The sequence below is a fragment of the Lipotes vexillifer genome, unplaced genomic scaffold (genome assembly GCF_000442215.2).
Source record: "Lipotes vexillifer unplaced genomic scaffold, Lipotes_vexillifer_v1.1 scaffold366, whole genome shotgun sequence".
Taxonomy (NCBI): domain Eukaryota; kingdom Metazoa; phylum Chordata; class Mammalia; order Artiodactyla; family Lipotidae; genus Lipotes; species Lipotes vexillifer.
In genome coordinates, this window is record NW_006780143.1 from 2,542,682 (window position 1) to 2,566,701 (window position 24,020).

Below are 24,020 nucleotides of genomic sequence, written 5' to 3' on the forward strand. Positions count from 1 at the left end.
CGCGTAAAAAAAAAAAAAAACAAAAAAAAAAAAAAAAAAAAAAAAAGGAGAAATAACATTTTACCAGAGTCATTGTGAAAAATAAAATGAAATAATGCAGGGACTTGCCTGGTGGCGCAGTGGTTAAGACTCCACACTTTCAATGCAGGGGACCCGGGTTCAATCCCTGGTCAGGGAACTAGATCCCACAGGCATGCGGCAACTAAGAGTTTGCATGCCACAACTAAGGAGTCCGCCGGCCGCAACTAAGACCCAGTGCAAGCAAATAAATAAATAAATATTTTTTAAAAAATGAAACAATGCATAAGAAAACACTTAGGATATAGAAGTATTCAGTGAGTCCTTAGATTTATTAATTCCTATATATTTAAAAGAATAACATTCCCTCATTTTTGTCTTTTGATCCTCCATGCACAACAATTTGTAGAATAACACTGTGGGGTGGGGAGGTGGGGTGGAGGAAAAACACAAATCTCAACTAGCAATTCTCTGCTCCTCCTGGAAAAATTATGAACTCCTAGAATGTGATGGTCTTATTCACACATCAGAACACCTACGTACAAAACCTATTTTCTTTCCACTATACCACATTCCTTCCCAAATGTGAACTGGAAAGTGTTCAATGAGGTATAAATACTGAACTAGCTAATTAACTTTTGTCTTTGTCCTTAGGCATTCCCCCTGCAATCCATCTTGCAACTTACTGTCCTATTAATCTTGGTAAATCACTGCTGTGATCAAATCACCTGTGGGCTTAAAAGTATCAATATCTTTTCAATGCCTATGGAATGAAGTTCTAGTAACAGGTGAAGGAAAGGAGAGATCTACTAATTACTAAGTGCTTAGTGTCACACACTGTGCTAGGTGATTATCTAAGCTCCCCATTTTATGACTATAAACACCATAAAAAGCAGTATGTGACAAATATCATGCTATATATTATGAAAGTATTGAAGAACAGGTTACTTTTGGTTATGATGTCTTAAAGGTGGTATGTACAGTCTTTGAAAAGATTCTGATAGGGGAGGAAAATTTCATAGATGTGGGATAGGATGATGGCAAACACAGTTCCCTATCTTATGAATCCCTTTTATTGTCCCAGGAAATATATATATCTAGTCACTGAATAAATACCTACAGTGATGCCGAGATTTCGTCATAAGGCAGCCCATTTCACTGTCAAACAACTATCAGCATAATTAATAATAATGGCAGGTAATGTTTACTAAGTGTTAACATTTGCTGTAAGTATCAGACAATGTGTTAAATATTTTACATGCATTATTTCATATAATATGCAAAACAATACTATGAAATAGGTAGCATTATTAAACAAAAAGAAAACACTTAGAAAGGTTAAGTATTTTGATCAAGGTCTCTTGGCTAGTAAGTGACAGAATCAGAAACTGAAATCTAGACTATACTAATCAAAAAGCACTGTGCCACACTGTGGTAAATTATTTTTCTTTAGTTCCACTAAGTGATGATCACAGTCTACTGTAATACAAGTGAGCACTGGGTACTCTGGAAGCAGGTAAGCTAGACTAGAGGAGTTAAAAAGAGATTGTGCCTGAAATGAATCTTGAAAGCTGAGAAGCAGCTACGACAGGAAGGAGAAGATGGTATTCTAAAGCAAAGGCAGCAGTTGACACAAAGAACGGAAGGGTGAGAGAGCGTATATTTAAAGCCCTTTAAGTAGCTCAGTATGGCTAAGGACAAGGAAAAAAATGGGGAAGTGGCAAGATATAAAGCTAGTGAGTTAGAAGGGACAGCTTATGAAGGCCTTGTGCACAACAGGCAAAAATATTCAGTTTTCATAACCTGAAAGTTTACTGGGGAAACACTTTCACTGGGAGATGAGTTTGGGAAAAGTTAGACGGACGTTAGAGTAATTAAAGAGAGAGACCATGAGGGCCCAAAGTGAGGCTGGAAGGGAAGAGAGCTAAGAAATAAATTATGAAGAAACAATTAAGAGGACTTGTAAATGATTTAATAGCTGGGATAAGGGAAGGGAAGAATAAAGGATAGACTCCCACTTTCTAGCCATTGGTGACTGGGTGAATGATAATACCAATAACTGAAACAGTAAACACCAGAATAGCTATTTTAAAATTTTGTTGCTGTGCCAAAAGCTGTCTCTGAATTTTCCCTGTAGGTAGAGTTTTCTGTACTCAAAGGGAATGGTTTCCAGAGTGCAGTTGGCACCTCAAAGAGTCTGTAAGATGATCCATTAAGGTATGAGGGGAAAATATGAGAATTTCTATTCATTTTTAACTAAAAAATAAGAAATTAAGCCTTAATAAAATATATAGACTCACAACAGTACGTGTGTATAATTTATAAATAATTATACATATATTGGAAGCATGTACTTATACACTTTTCTTAAATTATAAGGGTACTACCAATAAGGCAACACCATACAATAAAAATAGTTATCATTTATGATATGCCTATTATTTAGCAGGTACAGTACTACTCTTAACATACTTCCATTTTGCCCTTACAATTACTGTTTAGGTACCTAATAATCCTGATTTACAAGATGGAGACACTGAAACTCTGACCATAGTCCTTCATGATCTCACCTTAAATAAATTGCCTACTACACAAATTACTAAATGGCAGGGCTGAAATTTGCTTACTATTCTGTCTGACAGCACTTTAAGTGTTTGAATACAGTGTGCTTCCCCTGAGAGTTACTTTTTCTGGGATCAATGTCCCAATACCTTTAAGTGTTCTTTGTAGGTGAGTTTCTGGGCCACTTTAGTATTTTTGCATGAATGACTTTTCCTTTGATCAAGTCCTTTTTAAAATGTATTATCCATTCTAAACACACTATTCAAAATATGGGCTTACTAGCAAAAATCCATAGAGTATATGAGTATCACCACCTTCAAGATGGAGAGAAAAATGGAATAAAATCACATTAACAATTTATGTATGTACTCAATACCATTTATTTCTATCACATTCACCTTTGATGCACATGTAACCTACTTTTCCAAAATGACCCTGTCACTTCTCCACTCAAAAGCCTTGAGTGGCTTCCTATCTCACACATAGAAAAAGCCAAAGCCCTTACCAAGGGCTACAAGCCTGTAAGCTCTGGTATCCTGTTCCTTCTGTTGCTTATCTCCTATTACTCTCCCCTTTGCTTACTCTAGTCTAACACAAGAGCCACATACATGCTCCTTGGGTATTCCAAGCATGCTCCTGCCTCAGGGTCTTTGTACTTTCTTCCTTCCTCTTCCTGGAATGCTCTCCCTCCCAGATGTTGGATGGCTCACTCCTTCATTTCCTTAAGGCCAAATGCCATCTTCTGAGTCAGACCTAGCCTGACTGCCCTAGGTAAAACATCAACTCCAGCTTCTTAATATTTTCTATGCTCCCTTCCTTGCTTTGCTTTTCTTTATAGTACTTACTGCACCGAATATATATTTTACCCATTCATCCATCCATCCATTCATTCATTGATGGATGTCTTTCTTTCTCTCCCTGGAACGTAAGCTCCATAAGGATAGAACTTTTCTATGTTTTGTCTATTCCTGTATAATACTGCCTGGAAAATAGGAAGTACTCAATAAATTCTTATTAAACAAATGAATAAAATGAGAAAAAAGGAAGGTGTGACCTGATTAGGGACATGGTACAATATAATGAGTGGGAGATTCTAAATTAAAATTTGTAATGCCTGAGTTTTTAGCCTGAGACATGATGGAGAAGCATTTCATAAAGAATAAGAGGGATTAGCAAACCCTAAAGTAATCTGGCACAAACAATTCTGACCTTAAAGTTAGTTTTTAATAATAAAAGTGATACTTAGAATATCTAAGAGAGAATTAGCTAGAAAGGATAATTAAAGAAAGGAATATGATTAATATGAACCTTAAGGTAGTTAATAAATGCTTTAAGGGGTCTGGGTATAATCAGCATTATGGTAAGAGTAGAATCTAGAGTCAAACTCTGTTGCTTTCTAGCTATGTAAATTCAGGCAAGTTACCTAATTTTATGTCTTATTTTCCTCATGTGTAAAATGGGTGTTAATAGAGTAACAACCTTCATAGTGTTGATGTGGTGATTAAACAACACCATGTATACTCTGGCACATATATTAAATGTTAATTTTTATTAGCGTGGTAACTGGCACATAAGCTCTCAATAAATATTAGTTGTTAGTATTATTGCCAAATTATAAACTTTTGGTAGCTTACTCTGAAAGTGACTAAACCAGAGGTACATCTGGTAAGGACTATAACATAAATTTTTAAAAAGACTAAAAATTAATTACCACATAAAAATCTAGCACTTGTATGGAGAAGGTGTGGAGAAAAGGGAACCCTTCCACACTGTTGGTGGAAATGTAAATTGGTGCAGCCACTATGGAAAACAGTATGGAGGTTCCTTAAAAAACTGAAAATAGAGTTACCATATGATCCAGCAATCCCACTCCTGGGCATATAATGGGAAAAGATGAAAACTCTAATTAGAAAAGATACATGAGGGCTTCCCTGGTGGCGCAGTGGTTAAGAATCTGCCTGCTAATGCAGGGGACATGGGTTTGAGCTCTGGCCAGGAAGATCCTACATGCTGTGGAGCAACTAAGCCTGTGTGCCACATCTATGGAGCCTGCGCTCTAGAGCCTGTGAGCTACAACTACTGAGCCTGCATGCTGCAACTACTGAAGCCTGTGTGCCTAGAGCCCATGCTCCACAACAAGAGAAGCCACTGCAACATGAAGCCCACACACCGCAACGAAGAGTAGCCCCGGCTTGCTGCAACTAGAGAAAGACCACGCAGCAATGAAGGGCCAACGCAGCCAAAAATAAAATAAATAAAAATTAAAAAAAAATTAGAATTAAAAAAAGAAAAGCAACATGCAACCCAATGTTCATGGTGGCACTATTTACAGTAGCCAAGACACAGAAGCAACCTAAATGTCCATCAACAGATGAATGGATAAAGAAGATGTAGTATATATATACAGTGGAATATTACTCAGCCATAAAAAAGAATGAAATAATGCCATTTGCAGCAACATGGATGGACCTAGAGATTATCATACTAAGTGAAGTGAGTCAGAGAAAGACAAGTATTATATGATATCATTTATAGGCAGAATCTAAAAACTAGTACAAATGAACTTATTTACAAAACAGAAACAGACTCACAGACATAGAAAACAAACCCATGGTTACCTAAGGGGAAGGTGAGGGGATAAATTAGTTGTATGGTATTAACAGATACACATTACCATATATAAAATGTATAAACAACAAGGATTTATTGTATAGCCAGGAAACAATACTCAGTATCTTGTAATAACCTATAAAGGAAGAGAATCGAAAAAAAAAGATATATACATATATATATGTATAAATGAATCACTTTGCTGTACACCTGAAAGTAACACAATACTGTAAATCAACTATACTTCAATTAAAAAAAAAAAGAATCTAGCACTTTTAGAACACATCTATTCCAATTACCATATGTTTTCGTACTATAACATTTCATTTGGGATTTTTATTTATTTATTTATTTATGGATGGCTGCGTTGGGTCTTCATTGCTGCGTGTGGGCTTTCTTAGTTGCACTGAGTGGGGGCTACTCTTCATTGTGGTGCACGGGCTTCTCACTGCAGTGGCGTCTCTTGTTGCGGAGCATGGGCTCTAGGCATGCGGGCTTCAGTAGTTGCAGTATGCAGGCTCAGTAGTTGTGGCGCGCAGGTTCTAGAGCACAGGCTCAGTAGCTGTGGCACACGGGCTTAGTTACTCTGTGGCATGTGGGATCTTCCTAGACCAGGGATCGAACCCGTGTCCCCTGCATTGGCAGGTGGATTCTTAACCACTGCGCCACCAGGGAAGTCCCTCATTTTGGATTTTGTTTACAAGTCAGATATAGTATAAAATTTGACTAACTTTATAGCTTTAACTTATATCAGTTGTTCTCAATCTTTTATTCTTCTACAATATACTTAACAGAGATGGCACGCTCCCATTATACACAGTGGCTCAGCAGAGCAATGATTCTACACTAAGTGGGGAGAATGTGGTGGGGTAAGGTGGGGCGGGTTGTCCTGAGTTGAGAATTACTAGTTCACATAATGGAAAAATATTATATAAAGAAAGCTGTGATTCAGAGTAAAGAAACAAAGTCAAATCTACAGAAAAACACCAAGTGTTAAGTCACAGATTCATTTCTTTAATGTAGATCCAAAACATTCAAGGTACGTAAAATGTCTTACTAGTGTGTTTTCTCCATTGGAACTATTCCAGAGCCTCATTCGATTATCTGTACCGACAGTGAGGAGGTGAAGCCCATCACTTGTAAAACATAAGCCATTAACTTTCCCATTATGAGCAGTGTTTGCTGCAATGAAAAACACAATTCAGTTTATCTGTTCTTATAAATTCAACACACACTTAATGCTTGATGATATAGTTATTTAAACATATTAAAGGAAAACTATCTGAATTATCTAAATATAAGTTGATTATATTTAAAACGAATCATCCCTTTGGATTACTTGAACATAAGCTATATAAATTAGAACCATAAAAGCAGAGGAAAATAGGAAAAGCAAAGGGAGAAAATCCTGCCAAATATAATTTTTCTTCAGAGAGTAAGCTGTGCTATCAAACTCAATTAACTGCATAAACTTACCACTAAAATTTTAAATTGAAAATTAAACTTCTTATATATTATTTCCATTTGCAATCTAAAAATCATTCCATGGACTATTAAAAATCAATAATACCAAAAAAAAAAGAAAAAAAATCAATAATACTAGTATTTGCCACTTAAAGAAGTGTTATAGTCTCAATCAAAATTTATATTACTTTTAAAATGAACATGTTTGAGAAAGCATAATTCTCAATAACCTGATTAATTTAATTTAAAAGATTATTAAAACAATCATAGGTTTTATATAGTTCAACCTAATGTATTTCTGGTCCAAATTTAATTCTGAATCAGAATTTTAACTTACACAGAAATTAAATTCTATTATAAAAATGCAATCGAGGTACTTTGTTACCTGGATTGCAGTGGACTCAAATTAAACACAACTTGCAAATTTTGTGACAAAATGGACACAAAATATTACCATTTCTTTAATTTACTGTAACTTCCTAAATGGCACTGAATTTGTATTAGTTGGCCTCATGTGAGGAAAAAAATAAAATAACAAGTTAATCCAGAAAAGTTTCTACATTCAAAAATTCAGGGGCAGAAGAAATGCCATACTTACTTGTATCTTTTAGTTTCTTTCTTTTTTTTTTTTTTTTTTTTTAAAGGCCACCCCACACAGATGCAGGATCTAGTTCCCTGACCAGGGATCAAACCTGGGCCCCCGGCATTGTGAGCACAGACTCTTACCCACTGGGCCACCAGGGAAGTCCCCTTACTTGTATCTTAAAGAAAGACAACCATAACTTATATATACTACCAAATGTAAAATAGATAGCTAGTGGGAAGCAGCCGCATAGCACAGGGAGATCACCTTGGTGCTTTGTGACCACCTAGAGGGGTGGAGTAGGGAGGGTGAGAGAGAGACGCAAGAGGGAGGAGATATGGGGATGTATGTATAGCTTATTCACTTTGTTATAAAGAAGAAACTAACACACCATTGTAAAGCAATTATACTCCAATAAAGATGTTAAAAATTAAAAAAAAAATTTTAAAAAGAAAAAAAGCTCACTGGAATCCTTAGTAAAAAAAAAAGACAACCATAATTTAGTTGATGTAAATTTAGAAACTGATTTGTTGTGAATGCCTTTTTTAAAAAAAATAAAATCTACAATTTGTCAACATACATTTATTATTTGGTTTCAATTCAAAAATTTCAATATAAAAATACTATCAATGCCATATTTCTATATTAATGTGTTTTTCATTACCTGATTCAACTGCTTGTGACTTTTTCCCATTATGCTGATCAAGAGTAATCAAACATCCTGATGCTCTCCTCACATCCCATAATTTTGCTTTACTGTCAGCACTGAGAAGACATAAATGTTACATTAACGTGTATAGCTAGGATAATAACTGTACTCCTCACCCACCTTTCCAGTATTATGGCATACAGAGGTCTCAGTATATTAGCACAAATGTATTTGTACATTTGGATGGCTGTACTTTTGCCTTTCCAGCAAATATTCAATAGTCAATAGTAGCACAAAGAAGTGAAAAAATAGAAAAAAAAAAAAAGTAAATCACAAGGATGGAATTCTGCTGTTTCTTCTGTTGTTTTTAATGACATGAGCATCGTCCTCTCCAAAGACGAGACAGGCTTAGAGCTTTGTTCCTTGGCAAATTTGTTACTATATCTGTTCTACTGTTTGTTATTCAAATGTTGCCTAAATAATCAAGCAGTGAACTAATTTCACTTTGCTTAAGAATCCATTTGGTAGGAATATGGTTTTTCTTTTTTTATGAAAAAAATTAAGAATAAGGTGAATCATAAGGACAAAATATTTTTATTTGGTTTCCTGTACTCAAATCAATCTTTGCCAGATATACAAGAAATAAATTTAATATCTCCTAGAAATTCGACACTTATTTTCATTTTATTTCAAGTGAAATGAAAAAAGGTAAAACCATGATCACATATCAATTTCAGCTTCTAAACTACTACTAAAGAAAATATAAATCAGTTCAACTGATGCTATCATATCCTCACAAAGCCCTCAATAATATTCTAACCTGTTGGGTTTATCCAGGTAATTTTAGAGTATTACACTGCATTTTATAAGCTTATTTCTCATTTATAAACCTTTAAAAAAATATCTATACAGGGTTTATCTCTTCCCATAACTTTGATTATTTTCACAGATCACCATCAAACGTAGCCAATTAGAATAGTCGGCAAAAAGTTAGCATTTCCCATTCTCAATTTGGTTTTCTTTCTTTCCAGCTGGGGGATAGGTCTGCAATGGGAGGAGTCTGAGGACTTAAGTCTCTTCTGAAACAGATTAGATATGCACATAACTGACTCCTAACATTGATTACTAGGCCCATTCTGGTACTGATTCAAATTCCTGGGGTACTCTGAGAATTGAAAGCCTCAGTTTCCCTCCTGATTTGAAGAAAACCAAATTAGAAACAAACAATGTAAATCCACTCTAGCATGCACCCACAAGCAGTGCCTAGCTCCTCACCTTCACACCTCTTTGGCCGGCCTTGTTATGGCTACATTCTAGGCTTTGTTCTACTTCAGAAATTATAAATTTCAATGTCACATTCTGCAAACTACTAACAGAAGCTTCTTTGAGGAATAAACTGACAGAGAGGAAGGGCTGGCTGCTTTACAAATATTGAGACATTTCTTTATAAGACTAATAAAAGTAGTTTTTGTAATAATTCTTCTGCAAAAAGTTTTATTAAAATGTCTATATCAAAATTTGATTACTACTTCCTGTCCCTTCAGTTTTTAAATGTTCTTATCAACACTCATGCTTCTATCTCATTAGGTCCTTGATCCTTCCTATAAGCCTTTTGGCGATTTTATTTCCTTCCTTATACCTGTGACTTGAACGATTTTTAGACAATTGTTAAGTCTGTGTCATTCAATATTTTGATTTCTGTGGATTAGTACAGCTGTGGGCTACACCTTCGATAGAGCACAAAATACTGACCAGCAATCCTATGTGCCCTTAATCAGTTCCCTCTTCCATTCATTAAAACTGTTATTCTAAATCTTTAACTACCTTCCCTGAAAATTGCATCCCATTCCAGTATTTTCAATAGATGACATCAAGTTCTACTCACTAAAAAACAAGAGGCCACTGGGTTCACATTTCTTGAGCTGCTCTGCCAAAGTCACAAATTTAATTGCATTCATGCCTTTTTCCTTCTTCCATTTAGTCTCATAATGCCCTTCATGTGTCAAATCAGTGTCCCCTTCTATTGGGACCCTTGATATTACCCTCTCTTGTCTAGTCAAGGTCCTGATGTACCAATTATTCCCTCCATTTCTTCCTTTTTTTTTAAAAAAAAAAATTAGTTTATTTATTTATTTATGACTGCGTAGGGTCCTTTCTGCTGCACGTGGGCTTTCTCTAGATGCAGCGGGCAGGGTCTACTCTTCGTTATGGTGCATGGGCTTCTCATTGTGGTGGCTTCTCTTGCTGTGGAGCACAGGCTCTAGGCACACGGGCTTCAGTAGTTGCGGCATGCAGACTCAGCAGTTGCGGCACGTGGGCCCTAGCGTGCACGGGTTTCAGTAGTTGTGGCGTGTGGGCTTCAGGAATTGTGGCTCCCCGCCCTCCGCTGATGGGGGGCCTGGGGGCTCCACAGGCTCTAGGCACACGGGCTTCAGTAGTTGCGGCATGCAGACTCAGCAGTTGCGGCACGTGGGCCCTAGCGTGCACGGGTTTCAGTAGTTGTGGCGTGTGGGCTTCAGGAATTGTGGCTCGCGGGCTTCAGGAATTGTGGCTCATGGGCTCTAGAGTGCAGGCTCAGTAGCTGTGGAGCATGGGCTTAGTTGCTCTGCAGCATGTGAGATCTTCCGAGACCAGGGCTCAAACCTGTGTCCCCTGCGTTGGCAGGCAGATTCTTAGCCATTCCACCACTGGGGAAGTCACCCCTTCATTTCTTATCTTCACTTATTTCTCTCCAGCGATACTTTTCCGTCAGCATTTAAATATGTAAGACTCTTCCTTTCAGCAAACAAAACGCCCAACCCCCTTGATCCTCAAGAGTTAAGTGCTTTTAACACAACACTGTAAAACAACTATACCCCAATTAAAAAAAAAAAAAAGAAAGAAAGAGTTAAGTGCTCTTGTTCTTTTTTCCCATATTATACCTACCAGAGACATATCTCTATTAAAGCATTTTTCAGGATGTTCTGAAATCACTGATTTTTCTGACTATACCCCCTCATTAGACTATTACCTTCTTGAAAGGACTACACCTGTGTTACCTCTGTGTCCCTAGCACAATGCTTGGCACATGATAGGAGTCATTAAATATTAGTAAACTGAATCAATGAGTGGATGAACATGCTGAATCAGATTCAAAATAATTTTGGGTTAAAGAAAATGAATTAAAATGCTACTATTCTTAAATTGACAGTGTTATACTTTTGTAAGCAAAAATGACACAACACAGTTGTTTCATGGGTAGTACTAGTAGATTTGCATTGCTACATAGATTCTGTTGTTTTCTCTGTTTTACAAAGTGAGCACCTTCAAGATAGATAGTCAGGATTAAGATTATGATGCAAAGGAAGATTTCTTTTGGTGATATGAATTAAAATCTGTAACTCAATTATCTTATTTTCCAGGACCTACTTAGCAACTAAATATGCATCTAACATAAAAACAGTCTTTCCAAAATGCTTATCATTAATTATTAACTTCAAAACCAAAAAATTTGCATTTTACCTTGCAGTTGCCAAGATATACTCATAACGCGGTGACCAGGAAACTGCCAATATTTCTTGTCTGTGACCTACAAAACAACTGTATAAAATGACTTGCAAAATATTTGAAAAAAATCAAAAGATACAGTGCAATTAATTTTGTCGGATTATGAAGAAAGCATAGACTAAATCTTAAAAATAAATTGATACAATCATGATTTTTTTCACATTTATAATAATCTATATTTAAATATTAATGTGAAGTCTATGGGGCATTTCTCACAATGCTATTTTATTATAAAAGGTCTGGGTTTGCTTTGGAAAAAACATTCAGAGCAAGTGAGTCTGTCTTTTTAAATACAGGTGTTAGCCTAGCAAGTCTATCCATTAATAAGTGATATAGCTCAGGCTTACTTACTTATCTCTACAACAAAATCCCTGCAACAAACCACCATACAAGATAAACATTCTAAAGAATAAAAATGTTCTCTAAGTTTTCAGAAAGTTATAACAGAAAAAAATTATTTTAATTCATGATTGTAAAAGGCATTTATATAAAAATTTTTATCTAGAAAGCACAAGTGATAAGTTCATAGGATAAGTGATTTCAGCATTTTAATTCACTTCTACCTAACTAAACTATTCAAATCATATATTTTCTACCTAGCTTATATTCATAGAAATTCATGATAATGTAAAACAAATGTTATCCATCTCACCAAGTTTTCCTGATATATTTATTATGTGTTTCTCAGAGATGAATAAAAATAGTATATCTGAATTACATCCTATTTTTTCACTGTTTAGAATTAGATGATCTAATACTAATAAAAAAGTAGCAAAAATAATTTAAGCTAGTAAAACTTTACTGAAGTATTATTTCAATACCTTTTTCTAAAATATTTTTATTGAGAAAAGAAGCACCTAAATATTAAGAATGTTTACTCAGCCAGAACAATATTAAAAAATGCTCATGGAGACAAATGTACTGATGTAAGTTTCATAAGTAGTTCATTTTTTTTCAATGTAGAAATAACACATGGTTTTTGAGTTAGACTTTCTATATTCTTTGAGCTTCCCCTGTGGCTACTGTACATAAAAATGTCTCCTCAATAGTTTAGTTTTATAACAATAATGCACAAAAGGATCTTTAATTCCCTGCTGACTTCTAACAACTAGCACAAAATACATCAGTCATGTCACTTATAAAGAATACATTGTTAATAATGTTTCATTTTGTTGAATGGTTTACTGAAAGTAGTTGTTGTTTCAAATACCCTGTAGAATGTGGGAACAGGATCCAGACTTTAAGTCACAAAGTTGTACTTTGGGCCCTCTAGTACCAACTGTAAAAACAAAACAAAAAAAATAGTTTAAGATAATTTTACTATAAAAGGAAACAAGAAACTACCTTATGAGTCATGACATACTCACTGTATCCATGCAGAAATATAAAAATGTATGTTAATAATGTACTTTAAATAGTTATTAATGTTTATAACTAGAAAAATTCATTTCATTTTAATAGCTTAGCTTTTCCATGGTAATGATATACTTCTAATCACTAGTAACAGATTCACAGAAACTCTGGACACAGACTGAGTGGACCTCAAAGACAAGTTAGTGCCCAAACTCTTTAAAGATGAAGCAGCTGACTGATGTCCGGAGGTGAGATGAATGAAGTGCCACAGAAATAATATCACAGGGACCTGATACCTGATACCAGAAAAACATTTTTTCTTCTTCACACATGAAAATTGTTGTTGCAGGTGCTTTCATAAAAATGGATGTTCAATTTGAATTACACATTCTAGAGAAAAGGAAATCATTTCCTTGTTTTACTGTGTCAAAATGAAAAAGCTGCCAAATTTTATTCACGTAAAATCTTTGAAACTTTGGTGGCTTAAAATTACCTCTTTCATGTACCACAATGTTCATTGCAGCTCTATTTACAATTGTCAGGACATGGAAGCAACCTAAGTGTCCATCGACAGATGAATGGATAAAGAAGATGTGGCACATATATACAATGGAATATTAGCCATAAAAAGAAACGAAATTGAGTTATTTGTAGTGAGGCGGATGGACCTAGAGTCTGTCATACAGAGTGAAGTAAGTCAGAAAGAGAGAAACAAATACCCTATGTTAATACATATATATGTAATCTAAAAAAAAGAAAAAAAAAGGTTCTGAAGAACGTAAGGGCAGGACAGGAATAAAGACACAGATGTAGAGAATGGACTTGAGGACATGGGGATGGGAAGGGTAAGCTGGGACGAAGTGAGAGAGTGGCATGGACTTATATACACTACCAAATGTAAAATAGCTAGTGGGAAGCAGCTGCATAGCACAGGGAGATCAGCTCCGTGCTTTGTGACCACCTAGAGAGGTGGGATAGGGAGGGTGGGAGGGAGACGCAAGAGGGAGGAGATATTGGGATATATGTATAGCTGATTCACTTTGTTATAAAGCAGAAACTAACACCCCATTGTAAAGCAATTATACTCCAATAAAGATGTTAAAAATAAAAAAAAAGTAACTCTTAAGGGAACAAAAATGTGCTTTCTTAATCTTTGAATCCTAGCCACTTTGAAACCTAGCACGGTGCCCAACTTATACAATATCCGTAAAACTGAATACAAAGAGTAATACACACTTTTTTTTTTTTAAAGAATTGTGATCTTCATCAGGGTTAAAATGTTTATATCAAAACTAACTAGATATTAAAAGGGAGAAAGTTTTCAATATGTTAAAAAACAACATATGTACAAACCTGCTACCAAACAGTGCTTGGTGGCAACTGGAGACATATGATGACTATAAACTGTTTCTTCAAAATTAAATACATCTGCAATCTGATAATCAAAAGACATTTAAAATAAGTGTAAGTTCTAATTACAATCACAAAAGCAACAAATTTTCTATTTACTTATTTTCACACTGTTAGCAATTTGTTTAATTGACTGTTAGCAATTTATTTATTTTTCTCTAATAAATCCCAAAGATCAAGACAAGACAACCACTTGGTTCACCATCTTCCCTTCCGCTCCATTCTGAGGGATTTCAGCATCTACACAGATGATCTAGCCAGTACTCTGCCTCTCAGTGCCATACAACCTCAGCTACCACACCCAGGACATTCTCATCACCTAGAACTGCATCTCCTTTGAAATCACCTATTTCAGTTATATACGACCAAATTTTACATCATTTCAGCTCCCCCCTGCCCAGCTACCTACAAGACACCCCAATAAAGCCCATAAGTCCTATCAGTTCCTTTCTTCACTTCTTTTCCTTCTTCAGCTTGGATTCCAAGTTTCAATGCTTCAACTGCCAGTATCTTTGATGTTATCATTGCATTTGTCAAGACCTCAACCTGACTCCAAATGTCTGCCTTCCGTGTACCTATATCCAGGTTTAACTACACCAGAGGTCAGCAAACTTCTTCTGTAAAGGGTCAGATTGCAGGCTTTGAGAACCAACTACTCATTTCTGTCACTGTAGTGTCAAAGTGGCCACAGACAATAAATGAGCATGTCTGTGTTACAGTAACACCTTTTTTTTTTTTTTTTTTTTTTTTTTTTACAAAAAGAGTCCATGAGAAGCCTTGGCCCAGAGCCTAGACTTGGCCTATGGGCTGCAGTTAGTTGACCTCTGCCCTATCCAGGTGAAGAAAATCTTATAATAGAGAAGACTAGTATCACTGTAAAAGATCATTCATCTCAGCTGGGCTTTAGTACTGACTGCCGGTCCTACAATTTCAATAGTGTTGTCTACAATATTTGCAGCTATTTCAAACCTTCTCCACTCTCCACAAAAATCGCCACTTCATCACTACAGGTGATCTGATCTTTCATTCCAAAGAGAAAATAGGAGCCATTCAATGAGAATTTCATTATTGTCGTCTTAACAACAAACTTATAAACACATTTGCTTCCGCTTATCTTTTTTCCTTCTTCATTCCTGTTATCATGAAAAAAATGATCCTTCCTCTTATTTAATTTCCCCACCTGTGTTCAGATCACTTTCAGCACTGTCAGAAATCTCACCCTATACATTATTGCCTCTATCTCCCGAGTACGTATAACTGCTCTCTCCCTACTGGCTCGTTCCCATCAGCACTAAAACATGTTCAAGTCTCTTTCATCGTAACAGCACTCCCCTCCCCAAGACAAAAAAACAAAATCCTTTTCACCCAAATTCCTCCTAATTAATCTTCTTCCTCCCCCTTTAAATCCAAATTTTGGCTGTCTCTAATTTCTTATCTCTTATGTATTTCTCAACGCACTGCGAACTTATTTTTTATCTCCACTACTCCTGCTCTCACCACCCTGCCAATACCACTGATAACCTTCTATCACCAAATGTAGTCTTTATCTTACCTAATCTGTCAGTAGCATTCAACACAGCTGACTATTCTACCTTCGTTAAGACAATCTCTTCCACTGGCTTCCATTATATCACATACTCCTGATTTCCCTCTTATTCTCTCTAGCTAGGCCTTTTAATTGTCTTCTGCAGGCTTTGTTGTTCCTTCTCCTGTCCTTATAATCTTCCTCAAGGTTTAGACTCCTCTCTTCAACTGCCACCTATATCCTAGTGACTCACAAATCTGTATTTTCAGTTTAGACCACACTCCCAAATTCCACCTAGGTATAGCTCAATTCCTGGATTATCTCCACTTGGCTCTACACCTTAAAGTTAAATAGAGAAGACTCTAGAGAAGACATTCCTCTAAGCCACATCATATGCTCAAGCTATTAAAACATGCTCATGGAAAACTGAGATGAAGGTATGAAAAGTACCTAATATACACATTAATAGGAAAAACTAATGATGGGAGTAGAGGATGGAGAAAAGGACAGTATCTTGCCTTCCTTATTTTTCTTTATACATAGCAGAGGCACAATTGTTTCTTATTGAATGCTTTCAAATTTATTATCAATAAAATACTGTCAGGCTTCCCTGGTGGTGCAGTGGTTGAGAGTCCGCCTGCTGATGCAGGGGACACGGGTTCGTGCCCCGGTCCGGGAGGATCCCACATGCCGTGGAGCGGCTGGGCCTGTGAGCCATGGCCGCTGGGCCTGAGCGTCCGGAGCCTGTGCTCCCACAACGGGAGAGGCCACAACAGTGAGAGGCCTGCGTACAATCAATCAATCAATCAATCAATCAATAAAATACTGTCATACCTTTATTTCAAACAGAATTATGAACTCATGGAATACTGTTTTAAGTTAGCAAAACATTTATGTTTTAAAGAAAATTTAAATCCAAGATGTCAGAGTTTTAATAGAAGTCAATGTTAAGGAAAGAAAATGTAAATGTATGGCTTATCAATTTTTAATTAATTAAATTAAAAAATTTAAATTAAAAGCCATACTTTTAAATGAAGTGTAACATACAAAAAGGAAACAAAAATCATAAGTGTACAGCTCAATTAATTTTCACAAAGTGAATTTTCACGAAGTAATGACCACCTGTATTGAAAAATAGAACATTACAAACATTGCAAATACCCCAGAAGGCTCCTTAGAACCCCCCCTTACAAATCTCACCAAGAAAGACAACCATCATACAGGCCTCTATCATCATTAGATTAGTTTTGTCTATTTTTGAACCTCCTATAAAGGGAATTATATATTAGGCACTCTAGTTTTTGGTTATTTTATCTAATATTATATAAGATTCATACATTTTGTTAATACAGAAGCGTTCCCTTGTCATTGTAGGACAGTACTCCGATGTAAAATTTGCCAGATTTCATTTGGCTGTTAATGGACATTTGAGTTGTTTCCAGTTTTTGGTTATCATCAACAGTGCTGCTATGAACATTCTTACAAATATCCTTTAGTACACATATGCATGCATTTATATACCCCAAAGTGTAACTGCTGGGTCAGAGGATATGCACATATTTGGCTTCAGTCAATACCAAATATCTGTACCAATTTGTGATCTCATCAGCAACATATGTAATGTGTGATGATGTTATCATCAACCTCTTTTAAGTTTGGCCATTCTGGAGGGTATAGAGAGGTATCTCATTATGTATTTAAATAACACAACCAGGTGCACAATTAATAAAGTTGAACACTTTTATTTATTGGCTATTTGGATATCCTCTTTCTTGAAGGGCCTATTCAAGTGTTTTGCCTATTTTTCTATAGGACTGTTTTAATTTTTGTTGACTATATAATCTGTACATCAGTCCTTTTTCAAACATATGCATATGTCAGATATATCATCCCATTCCATGGCTTACCTTTACACTTTTGTAATAGTGTTTTTTGATGACTAGAGATTCCTAATTCTAATGTAGCTCAATTTATCTATCTCTGACTTTTTGGTTTGTAGTTTTTGTGTCTTTAACTGTCATAAGCCACAAACACATTTTCTTTTTTCATCTTTAAGCTGTATCATTTTATCTTTCACATTTATACTTGTAATCCACCTGAAATTGACTTTTGTGTTTGGTGTGAGGTAAGGGTCAAAACTAGTTTTTAAATATGGATACTTAGTTCATCCAGCACCATTTATGGAAAAGGTTATCTTTTCCCCAATTCACTGCAGTGTTATTTTTATCATAAACCACATCATTATACAGCTATGGGTGTGTTTCATGATTCTCTATCCTGTTCCCCTGTGTGTGTTTGTTTTCACTTGTACCAATATCACACTGCCTTGATTAGTGTAATTAATTTATGGTAAAGTCTTGGTTGCAGGTAGTGAAGTCCTCAAGCTTCATTCTTCTTCAAGAGCGCCTTGTCCCTCTGCATTTCCATATATATTATACATTAGAATTACCTAGTCAATTTCCACAAAAGAATTCTGCAAAGATTTTGATCAGAAATGCATTGATTCTATAGATCATACCGGGTAAAATCATTATCCTTATAATATTAAAGTCTTCTAATTCTTTTCTTTCTTCTTTTTAGAATTGAGGTATAGTTGATATACAATAACAAAGTGATTCACAGTTTTTAAAGGCTACATTCCATTTATGGTTATTATAAAATATTTGTCATATTTCCTGTGTTGTAATATATATTCTTGTACCTTTCTTATTTTATACATAGTAGTTTGTACCTCTTAATCCTCTATGCCTATCTTGCCCCTCCCTCTTTCCTCTCCTCACTTGGTAACCATTAGTTTGTTCTCTGTAACTGTGAGTCTGTTTCTTTTGTTATATTCACTAGCTTGTTGTACTTTTTAGATTCCACATATAAGTGATATCATACAGTGTTTGTCTTTCTCTGTATGACATTTCACTTAGTATAATACCCTCCATGTCCATGCATTTGATGCAAATGGCAAAATTTCATTCTTTTTTATGACTGAGTAGTATTCCATGGTATACACCGCATCTCCATTATCCATTCATCTGTTGATGGGCAGTTGGGTTGCTTCCATATCTTGGCAATTATAAATAATGCTGCTATGAACATTGGGATACAAGTATCATTCTGAATTAGTGCTTTTGTTTTTTTCAGATAAATACCCACGAGTGGAACTGCTGGGTCATATGGTAGTTCTATTTTCAGTTTTTTGAGAAACCTCCATAATGTTTTCCTCAGTAGCTGCACCAATTTACATTCCCACCAACAGCACCCAAGGGTTCTCTTTTCTCCACATCCTCACCAACATTTGTTATTTGTGGTCTTTTTGATGATAATCATTCTGACAGGTGTGAGGTGATATCTCATTGTAGTTTTAATTTGCATTTCTCTGATGATTAATGATGTTGAGCATCTTTTCATGTGCCTGTTGGCCAGCGTATGTCTTCTTTGGGAAAATGTCTATTCAGGTCTTCTAACCACCTTTTAATTAGGCTTGTTTTTTGGATGTTCAGGTGTATGAATTGTCTACATATGTGAATATTAACCCCTTATCAGTTATATCATTTGCAAATGATATAGTTTGTAGTTTGTCTTTTTGTTTTGTTTATGGTTTTCTTTGTTGTGCAAAAGCTTTAAGTTTAATTAAGTCCTATTTGTTTATATTTGCTCTTATTGCTTTGCTTTAGGAGACAGATGCAAAAAAAAATTTGGTATGATTTATATTGAGAATGTGCTGAATGTTCTGCTTTCTTTTAGTTTAATGGTTTCCAGCCTTACATTAAGGTCTTTGATCCATTTTGAGTTTATTCTTGTATATGGTGTTAGAGAATGTTTTAATTTCATTCCTTTACATGTGTCTGTCCAGTTTTCCCAGCACCAGTTATTGAAGAGACTCTTCTTTCTTTTCCTTTTTTTGGCCATACCACGGGGCTTGTGTGATCTTAGTTCCCTGAGCAGGAATTGAACCTGGGCCCTTGGCAGTGAGAGTGCAGAGTCCTAATCACTGGATCACTAGGGAATTGCCAAGACTGTCTTTCCTGCATTGTATACTCTTGCCTCCTTTGTTGTAGCTTAATTGACCATAAGTGCATGGGTTTATTTCTGGGCTCTCCATTCTGTTTCACTGATCTACGTATCTGTTTTTATGCCAGTACCATAGTGTTTTGATTACTGTAGCTTTGTAGTATAGTCTGAAGTCAGCAAGCATGATTCATCTAGTTCTGTTCTTTCTGAAGATTGTTTTGGCTATTCAGGGTCTTTCACGTTTCCATACAAATTTTAAAATTATTTGTTCTAGTTCTGTGAAAAATGCCCTCGGTATTTTGACAGGGATTGCAATGAATCTGTAGATTGCTTTTGGTTGTATGTTCATTTTAACAATGTTAATTCTTCCAATCCATATACACGGTATATATTTCCATCTGTTTGTGTGTTCTCCAATTTCTTTCATCAGTGTCTTATAGTTTTCTGAGTATAGTTCTTTAACTTAAGTAAGTTTATTCCCAGGTATTTTAATTTTTGATGCGATTATAAATGGAATTGTTCCTTAATTACTCTTTCCGAAAATTCATTGTTAGTGTACAGAAATGCAACAGGTTTCTGTATATTAATTTTGTTTCTGGCAACTTTACTGGAATTCATTGATGAGCTCTAGTAGTTTTCTGGTGGTGTCTTTAGGATTTTCTAATGTATAGTATCATGTCATCTGCAAACAGTGACAGTTTTACTTCTTCTTTTCCAATTTGGATTCCTTCTATTTCTTTTTCTTCTCTGATTGCCATGCCTAGGACTTCCAAAACTATGTTGAATAAAAGTAGCGAGAGTGTGAATGTGACATATCCCACCATTTATTTAGGTCTTAATTTCTCTCAATAATATTCTATAGTTTTCTGTGTAGTGTTGAGTGGTCCTGTACACTTTTCAATTTCTTACTAGGTATATGATGACTTGTGCTGCAATTATAAACTATATTACTCTTGAAATTTCATTTTATAATTCTTTGTGCCTGGAATTCAGATACAACTGACCTTATATTCAGCAATTTTGCTGAATTTTCTTATATTATAATTTGGCTAAAGTTTCCTTTGGATTTTCCATGTTTGTAATCATGTAATCTGTAAATGCCAGTTTAAGGAAGTTCCTGTTCATTCCTACTATGTTAGGAATTAAAAAAAAATCACGAATGAGTATTGACTTATATTAAGAAGTATTAAATATTTTCCTCAATAAACTGGGTATCGAGAGAATGTACCTCAACATAATAAAGGCCACATATGACAAGCTCATAGCTAACAACATACTCAACAGTTAAAAGCTGAAAGCTTTTCCTCTAAGATCAGGGAGAAGAGAAGGATGCCCACCCTTGCCACTTTTATTCAACACAGTGCTGGAAGTCCTAGCCAGAGCAATTAAGCAAGAAAAAGAAATAACAGGCATCCAAACTGGAATGGAAAAAGTAAACCTGTCTCTATCTGCCCATGAAATGATATTATACATAGAAAACCTTAAAGACTTCACCCAAAAACTGTTAGAATAAACAAATTCAGTAAAGTTGCAGGATTCAAACTGTTAAAAAAAATCAGTTGCATTTCTATACACTAATGATGAACTATCAGAAGGAGAAATTAAGAAAACAATCTCATTTATAACTGCAGCATAAAGAATAAAATACCTAGAAATAAATTTAACTAGGGAGGTAAAAGGTGTACATTGAAAACTATAAGAAACTGATGAAAGAAGCTGAAGACACAAATAAATGAAAAGATATTCCATACCAGTGGACTGAAAGAATTAACGTTAATATGTCCACAGCACCCAAAACAATCTATAAATTCAGTGCAATTTCTACCAAATTCTCAATGGCATTTTTCTAGAAATAGGAAATAATAATCTGAAAATTTGTATGGAACCACAAAAGACCCTGAATTGCTAAAACAGTCTTGAGAAAGAAGAACAAAGCTGGAGGCATCACACTTTCTGATTTCAGACTATACAGCAGTCCCCTTCTTATGTGTATTTCACTTTCCTCGGTTTCAGTTATCTGAGGTCAACTGTGGTCTGAAAGTATTAAATGGAAAATTACAGAAAGTAAATAGTTCATAAGTTTTAAATAATACACTGTTCTGAGGAGCAGAGTTTGCTTGTCCCACATGGATGTGAATCATCCCTTTGTTCTGTGTATTCATATCATATATGCTACCCACACATGAGTATAGGAAAAAATATAGTATATACAGGGTTGGTATATACTATAACCACGGTAATTTGATAGTATCCATGGTTTCAAGCACTCAGTGGGGGTCTTGGAATGTATCCCACATGGATAAGGGGGGACCACTGCATTACAAAGCTATAGTAATCAAAACATTATGGTACTGGCATAAAAACAGACACACAGATCAATGGACCAGAAAAGGCAGTCCAGAAATAAAGCCAGGCATGTATGGTCAATTAATTTACGACAAAGGAACTAAGAATATACAATGGGGAAAGGATAGTCTCTTCAATAATGATGCTGGGAAAACTGAACAACCATACGCAAAAGAATGAAACTGGACCACTATCTTACACCATGCACGTAAATTAACTCAGAATGGACTAAAAACTTGAACGTAAGACCTGAAATCATAAAACTCCTAGAAGAAAACATTGAAAGTGGTCTTGGTGAAGACTGTTTGGATTTGATACCAAAATCAAAGGCAACAAAAGCAAAATTAAACAAATGGAACTACAGCAAATTAAAAACCTGCTGCACAGCAAAGGAAACCATAAACAATATGAAAAAGCAACCTAAAGAGTGGGAGAAAATATTTGAAAATCATGATAAAGGGTTAATATCCAAAATATATAAAGAACTCATACAACTCAGTAGCAAAAAACCCAAACAATCCAAATAAAAAATGGGCAGAGGACATGAATAGACATTTTCCCAAAAATATAAGAATGGCCAAAATGAACATGAAAAGGTGTTCAATATCACTAATCATCAGGAAAATGCAAATCAAAACCACAATGAGATATCACCTCACAACTGTTAAAATGTCTATTATCAAAAAGAGATAAGTGTTGGTGAGGATATGGAGAAAAGGAAACCCTTGTGACTGGTAGTGGGAATGTAAATTGGTGCAGCCATCATGAAAGACAATATGGGGTTCCTCAAAAAATTTAAAATAGAACCATATGATACAGCAATCCCACTTCTGCGTATATATCTGAAGGAAATAAAATCACTGTCTCTCTCAAAGAGATAGCTGCACCCTCATGTTTTTTGCAGCATTATTTATAATAGCCAAGTCATGGAAACAACCTAAGTGTTCATCAACGCATAAAGGGATAAAGAAGATAACACACACACACATACACACACACAGGAATATTATTCAGCCATGAGAAAGAATGAAATCCTGTCATTTGTGACCATGGATAAACCTTGAGGGCATTATATTAAGTGAAGTCAGGCAGAGAAGGACAAATACTGTATAATATGACTTACATGTGGAATCTTAAAAAGCCAAACTGATAGAAACAGTGAATAAATTGATTACCGGGGCTGGGGGGTGGGAGAAATAGAAAGATGTTGGTTAAAGAGTATAAACTTCCAGTTATAAGATGAATAAGAGAAGGGAGAAGTTTCATAGGGAAGGGGACCTGAGGCAGGGAACATAACACATAACATGTGTTCAGAAGGCAAAAGGAGATCAATTTAGTGGCAGTACATCATTTAGGTTGAAAAGAGGTAGAAGCTAAGGTTGAGAAAATGGGAAGTGAGGGTATGGAGAACTTAGAATGCCAGGCTGAATTTAGACAATGGAGTCACTAGAGGTTTTGTGTTGAGACAGGATGAAACTGCTTGATTCTGATTAATTCTGGGGTAAACTTGCTGTTGGAAATGCGGAAGAAAAATTATGCAGAGAAACCACTTAGGAGTTTTTAGGAGTAGTCTAGATGTACAGTGATGGTGAGGGAAATAGGAAAGGGAAATCTGAGAGTTTGAAGGAAGAACTGCTAAGATTTGAGGACTAAATGGATGTGAGGAGCCATCATGTTCACTTCAGTTTGGAACATGTTAAGTTTGAGAAGATGACACTACATTTAAGTAAGAGAGGTTCTGAAAAAAAAAAAAGAGAGGTTCTGAAGACAGGTGGAGACATATGGGACTAGAGCTCAGGGAAAAAATTAGCATGAGAAAGAAATATAAATTTGATCAAATATAAAAACTATTATCTACTGTCTACCTTTACTAAGCTATAATGTTAATAACTTTCTTTTCCTTTAAGTCTTTTGGCCAATAGGAGATGAATCCAATTTTCTTCCCTACA

General features: G+C 35.5%; 1 protein-coding gene across 4 annotated transcripts in view; it reads right to left on the bottom strand.

Moving 5' to 3' along the window:
• ERCC8 (ERCC excision repair 8, CSA ubiquitin ligase complex subunit) overlaps positions 1-24,020 on the bottom strand; it is a 59,140-nt gene that overhangs the window by 11,631 nt on the left and 23,489 nt on the right. For 3 of the 4 annotated variants that reach the window (XM_007453226.1, XM_007453227.1, XM_007453228.1), the window contains 5 exons: positions 14,139-14,220; positions 12,643-12,711; positions 11,388-11,454; positions 7,902-8,002; positions 6,248-6,372 (listed from right to left, as the gene is read on the bottom strand). In XM_007453226.1, the coding sequence (XP_007453288.1) occupies positions 6,248-6,372; positions 7,902-8,002; positions 11,388-11,454; positions 12,643-12,711; positions 14,139-14,220 (444 nt within the window). The remainder of the gene's footprint in view (positions 1-6,247; positions 6,373-7,901; positions 8,003-11,387; positions 11,455-12,642; positions 12,712-14,138; positions 14,221-24,020) is intronic. The other variant, XM_007453229.1, reaches the window with a different exon arrangement.